The sequence below is a fragment of the Centruroides sculpturatus genome, unplaced genomic scaffold, assembly GCF_000671375.1.
Source record: "Centruroides sculpturatus isolate CEXI.00-Female unplaced genomic scaffold, Cexi_2.0 scaffold1199, whole genome shotgun sequence".
NCBI lineage: Eukaryota > Metazoa > Arthropoda > Arachnida > Scorpiones > Buthidae > Centruroides > Centruroides sculpturatus.
This window is the reverse complement of record NW_019385389.1, coordinates 251,445-257,803: the sequence shown is the minus strand read 5'-3', so window position 1 is coordinate 257,803 and position 6,359 is coordinate 251,445. Positions and strand designations below refer to the sequence as shown.

Below are 6,359 nucleotides of genomic sequence, written 5' to 3'. Positions count from 1 at the left end.
TTTTTTTGGCCTCGAGGATCGTCCCCGAAAGCCTGCTGAATCTTGCGAATGGTTTACACTCGGGTATCGCCATGGTTTTTGGCAAAATTTGATGTAATATCGCTGCTCACGCTGTTCAGTCATTTTCCAACTTAGTGGAATCCGACGAAAGCGCACTACATGACCTCACTCATAGGCCGATTGCCAACGACTGACGCTTCCTGCAGGCGGGAAAAAATTCAGGGCTGTGCATGACTGTCCCCTCCACAACTCCACCGAAGGAGGCCTCTCGCGCATCATTCGTTTACGCGAAAAAAATAAAGGTCCGATACTTTTTGAACAGACCTTGTATACAGTTGTCCAACAGAAAAGTAAATTATCTTATTTACTAATCTTTTCAAAATAGACAGTTTAACCAGGGCCTTCAAAAAACCAGGCCCTAGATATTTGTCTCATTTGTCTATGCGATGATCTGGCCCTGACTTCTGCCATTCACTTTATATAATAATGATTATGAATAAAAGAAACAAAAAGAAATTAAACATGTAATAGGGATAAATTCAAACAATGATTTTTTATCAGAATAGATTATTTATTCAGAAATGTATATATGTACATGAAATTTTTGATAAAAATAAGTTTAGAAAATGTTTTTAATGCAAAATAGTTCTACAAATGTAGAAGTTAAAAACAAATTAATTATAATTTTTTGAATTAGTTCATAAACAACACATTGTTGCATTGCATTAGCAAAATCAGATTATTTATTAATTTATACATTTAGATTAGATATAAATACAGTAGTGCCTCATACTTCAAATATAATTCATTTCAGGAGGCCATTTGAACTCTAAATTGTTTGAAGTCAAAACAATTTTCCTGATTAGAAATAATAGAAAGCGAATTAATTTGTTTCCAGATTCTAAACATTAACTATTTTAATAAACTTAGCCAGAAAATATATAATTTAAGGTAAAAAAAAAAAAAAACAATTAAATGCTCTAAATCAGGGGTGTCCAACCCGTGGCCCAAGGGAAGTTCCAATGCGGCCCAATAAACGTGTAAACAAAACGGACAAATGTTTTAATTTTTTATTATTTATTTATTTCAACGGCATAAACTCAAAAAAAAGTTTCACATAGCCGTAAACCTTTATTCATATTTTATTTTTGAGTGGAAAGAAAATATTTTCAAATACTTGGAGATGTGTGAATGCGGAAGGATTACTAAATAAAGCTGGAGTTGTGACTCAAAGGATTATAGACCCAAATTTGGGAAAAGGAGGGAAAGATGAGAAAGGACAAAAGATGTAGTAGTGAGAAACGTTAAATAGATCTTCTGTTAAGCAAATATGGACCCGTAATTTTTCAACCTTTTTCACTTCTTTATCTTTTGTCCTTTGCCTCTTTTTCCCCGCACTTGGGTCTATAATCCTTTGATTCACAACTCCAGCTTTATTTAGTATTTCTTCCAACGTTGCAAGATTTGGCTACATTGCGCCAAATGTGGCTACTTTTTTTTGTTTGACGTAAAAAATATCATTTGGCGCTTTGGCTACTTTTTGGGCTACATATTATTTATAAATATATTAGTTGAATAAAAATGCACTTTAAAATGGTGTTTCGTCGCTTTTTATTAATTAGAGACCCAAATAAAACAAATATTTGTGTTTTTCAAATAAATTTTCGTTTGTCTCTTTTATAATAAATGAATTTATCTATTTCTAAGTAAAAATTGAAAGTGTCTGTAGAAGTAATTTTTTAAAATATCCTTTTTCTTGATAAAGTTTTAATACTTATTATTATAATCTAGACACGTTAATTTTTAAATATACTTGTATATTGGGCCACAAGTATATATTATATATACTTGTGGCCCAAAACTCCTTGACTTCTTCCAATGCGGCCCAGAGAAACAAAAAGGTTGGACACCCCTGCTCTAAATGATAAATTAAAGCATGAAAACTATAAATAAAATATATAAATATTGGATAATAAAATGAAAATTGCATTTTCTGTATCTTAGTTGAGGAGTGGTGATGGCATTTCTTAAGGTCACTATGTAACTGCTTGGCTTTCTAATAAATAATTCTCACAGAGATATCACCAGCCAATTGCTTCTCATTTATCCACACTAGGAGTTTTTTCATTTCCTCAATAAACATGCTATCTCCTTTACTCACATTTGCTGCTTTCTTGTTCTTAAGAATGTTGAACACCATTGGCTTTGACATTTTAAACATGGTCACCAGATCCACCATATATGTATTGCTTTCATGCTTCATGATAAGTTTCGTTTTTACACTTAATTGCTTCCACACACTTCTTGGATGTCATAGTTAATAGGTAGGGATTTTTATGTATATATATAATCAAACACATCAAAATGAAGCAAAAGAAAGCATTGAAAACATGCAAGATCATGCAATAGATGCTTTCACAGTGAGAGCAAAAGACTGCTTGGATGGTGTTTATGCAGCAAGTGCATTTTTTGCATGTGCAGTTTGAACTTAAAAGCATTTTTAAACTTCAGGTTAAATTTTTCTCATATTTAGTGTTTGAAGTCTGGAACATTTAAAGTTAGAGTCATTCGAAGTATAAGGTACTACAGTACTTAGTTATTAAATAAATATTATATATAATTATATTTAAAAATACTTTTTAAAATTATTATTCTTGTCTAGTTGCTTCTTGTCTCTCATAATTATTGCTGCAGTTTTATGGAAAATTAAACAAAAATATGATCTTTATAGAAGAAGACAGGTAATTTAAATTTTTTCATTGAAATAATGTTTAATAATTTAATTTTGTGTTTAATTTTTTTATCAATAATTCCGAAATTGTTTAATAATAATCATTATTGTCAGCAGCAATTTGTGGAAATGGAACAAATGGCCAGTCATCCTTTTGCAGATGCACCTTTGGGGATAGAAAAGCATGTTCAATGTGCATCTGATAACAATGTACTAGACTGAAGAAAGAAAGTAAGTATTATTAATTTTTCTTGTTTACAAATTTTAATTATTTAGAAAATACTGCTAGGAGAGAGAGAGAGGAATTTCTGTCACTATTTTTTGTTAATTGTATCCTGTTTAAAATTCCTGTAATATATTGCTCCTGCAGTAATTAACTGTTTATTAGAAAAACTTTAAATTTAATGTATGATGCATGCAATGAAATAATGTTGTAAATGCCAAAAAACAAACTCTTCAGGAGAGATATAAAACACTTTTTCTAGTGAATGAATTCCTTCAGTCTTGAAGGAAAATGATAAAAATCTCACTGTTACAAATTCTCTGGAATAACAAAATGATGTAAACATAAGCTGGAGCATTTCAAGTGCCAAAAGACACGTGACTCACACTTTTGTGCTTAAAATCTTATGGCTTGAACATAAATTCAACTTAAAAATACAACTACTCACATTTCTGCTATTGCCACAATATTTTTTCACAGCAGAAAGAATTGTGTTTAGAATTCATTTCTTCAATAAAATGTATTTAGAGAAAAATGGCATTTACAACATTATGGCATTGTACACTTTTTATATAAATAAAAATATACATGCAGGCAGTAGGATAGAAAGTAACTAGGTATTGAGAAATTGCTATAATTTTTGTAATAATAATAAAATCATAATAATATTTGTGCATTCATGTATATTAATCAGTGGAATTTTATTATTCCTGTATTGGTGGTATGGGCAGTGATAGAGAGAGGTTGCATGTATAGTGGCAAAAAAGATGGCCAACCACTTTTCTATTCAGGAGTGAGTTCAGATTGATGTACACTATGAGTATTGGAAATCAGTGGTTGCTGTTTCTAGAGATGGTGGCTTACATCGTGTCACAATCTGTCCAGAAACAATGAAGAATTGTTGTACGAAACTAATGACCACAGGTTTGGTTGTGGTTGCACAGAGAAATGGCTGTCCGTTCATATCATGATCCCCAATCATTTGAGAAGTTGATGGATGGTGTCAGTCTCTACATTGAATTTTAAGGTATGCATCCTTATTTTCACTTAATAAGGTACATGTCAAATAATTTTTATCTTTGCATTCAAAATATAGAAATTAGCAATTTCTCAATGCCTAGTTACTTTCTACCCATCCTGTATATCAGGTGTCGCTACACAGATGTCTTTTCCACACTAATGCTTTTTCACCTCTCACTCTCAGCTGGCATCCACTTCCTCTCCACTTGAGTTTACAAACAAATACGGGTTACAAGTACAGTGGGTGATCGGTTAACGAACAAATCGGATAACGAACACTTTCGCGAAAGATTTTTATGATCAGACAACGAACACATGTTCGGATAACGAATACTTCACTGAACAAACACAAGAAGAAGCGCGTAAATAACGAATACCGATTGGTCTTCCTTTGTCTCAGGCAACAATTCGAAACTCTTCGGAGCGCGGGAGACGTCGACAACGACGTTCTACCCAGTATATACTGATCGAATAGTATTCCCCCGAACTTTGAAACTCTCCCTTGTAATTCCAGCCTTTTATATTTCTGACAGAAACAATTCTTTTACGTTTTCTTCTGAAAATACGGATTTATGCCGATATCTGCTATTAAAGATCTTTTGAAGAAGTGGGAGGATGTCAGAACAACGGTCTTAAAATGGCATCCAAACCAGGTTGAGGTTAATAGGCCTATAGATCTCTACAATTACAATGCTATTAATTACTTCTGAAAAATCATGAAGAAGACAGAAAAGCACTCGACATTGGACAGATTCTTTAACCCCCACAAACGGAAAAACACGACTAATAAAAATGCAAGCCTGTGTAAATATGTATTTTTATTATTACATGTGAATAAACGTAGTAAGAAAGTATATATATTTTTATTTTTTGGGGGGTCTCCAGAACGAATTAATCAAATTCCCATAGAAACCTATGGTAAATCGATAATCGGTTAACGAACAATTCGGATAGCGAACAAAGTCTTGGAACGGATTATGTTCGTTAACCAATCACCCACTGTAAATGCAGTGGAAAAGATCCAGCAATAAGTTATGTAACTTTCCTGGCAAAAGAATTTAAAATTGTGTTGGCACCATCTGTTATGATATTTTATTAAAAACTTCTGGTATATTTTTGTTATATCAATGTTTATATCAATAGGAAAAAAAAACATTCCAAATTTCCTTTATAGTTAAAATAGACAAAAGTATACCTGAAGAAACATTTGCCTGTACCAATTTTAAAGAAACTAAAGATGATGATAGAGGGAATGATAGCAAAGATATCATGAATGGAAAGAATGCTACAAGTAAGTGAATTTCTTTTTATGGATTTAAAATCAATATATATTTTGCTAAATTTTCTTTCGGACGTTTATTTCTTAATGTAATTAATTGTATTGCAGCTGGATCCAAAATCGACCCATTACCCCATATAGCGTCCTTGCTCTTATCAGGATTACTGTTTCCATTACTGTTATAAATTTAACAAATATAATTTAATTAAATATGTAAAGCAAAATTCAGTAAAAATTGTTAATTTTAATATTTTAAATATATTAATAAAGTTATATTCTCAAGTAATTGACTGATTGATTTGGCAATGCAAAGTAATGAAGCGGAGCGTTAGCGAAATCTCTTTATGCGGCTTATAGGATCAATTTCATTCTTAATACTTGGTGAATCGATTTTGATTAAACCGCCGTTTTCCATTAATTGCGGTGAGGAATCCAAAACTTTAATAAAAAATGGGAAGCCACGACTTCGTTTTCCAGATACAGTGGCGACAAAGTGATAATGTCCAATGGCATGATTGTACGTGCCTAAAATAATGAAATAAAAAAAACATTGCACACGCCTAACGGAAAATGGGCGCGAAAAACAAACAAAACTGAACAACAACTGGCATCGATTGCTTTGTTCATGTGTTTTGTTCTTTTTTTGGATCGCCTCTCTGTGGCTGGCAGACACAAGGATATCCTCCTCCTCCGTGGCGGCAAATGATCGTCTGGCCAGTGCAAGGATCATCTTTTTTTCTGGCTTATGGTAGTATTTGAAATATCAGCGCGTAGACAACATCTCTCAGCATCTCTGTTCAAAATCTCAGGTAACTTTCCGGTTTCTGCTAGCGAGCTGCCAGCAAACTGCAAGTGTCTTTTTTGGTACTCCATACGCCAGCAAACAAGATGGCAGCTACCATAAGACTCGAGAGCTGTATTTTGCGTTGACAATTTTGAATTTAATTTATTTGTTGATGAATATACCTGAGTAAATTAAAGTTCGATTAGTAGATTAATAGAATATTTTAATCAGGGCTGTGGAGTCGGTAGATTTTTACACGACTCCGACTCCGACCAGGGGCGGACTTGTTAACAAAGTAGGCCCGAAAATTCTGAAGTCATCA

The 6,359-nt window shown here is 32.7% G+C and overlaps 1 protein-coding gene across 3 annotated transcripts in view; it reads left to right on the top strand.

The window, feature by feature from the left end:
• LOC111638440 (attractin-like protein 1) overlaps positions 1–5,694 on the top strand; it is a 9,207-nt gene extending 3,513 nt beyond the window's left edge. The window contains exons 3-6 of one of the 3 annotated variants that reach the window (XR_002758874.1): positions 2,663–2,741; positions 2,846–2,962; positions 5,149–5,265; positions 5,362–5,694. Coding sequence is in view for 1 of the 3 variants with exons in the window: in XM_023384148.1 (XP_023239916.1) it covers positions 2,663–2,741; positions 2,846–2,953 (187 nt within the window). In the remaining 2 variants the exon portion in view is untranslated. Of the gene's footprint in view, positions 1–2,662; positions 2,742–2,845; positions 2,967–5,148; positions 5,266–5,361 lie in introns of those variants that run through there. The other 2 variants (XR_002758875.1, XM_023384148.1) reach the window with 2 other exon arrangements.
• The last annotated feature ends 665 nt before the right edge of the window (positions 5,695–6,359 follow it).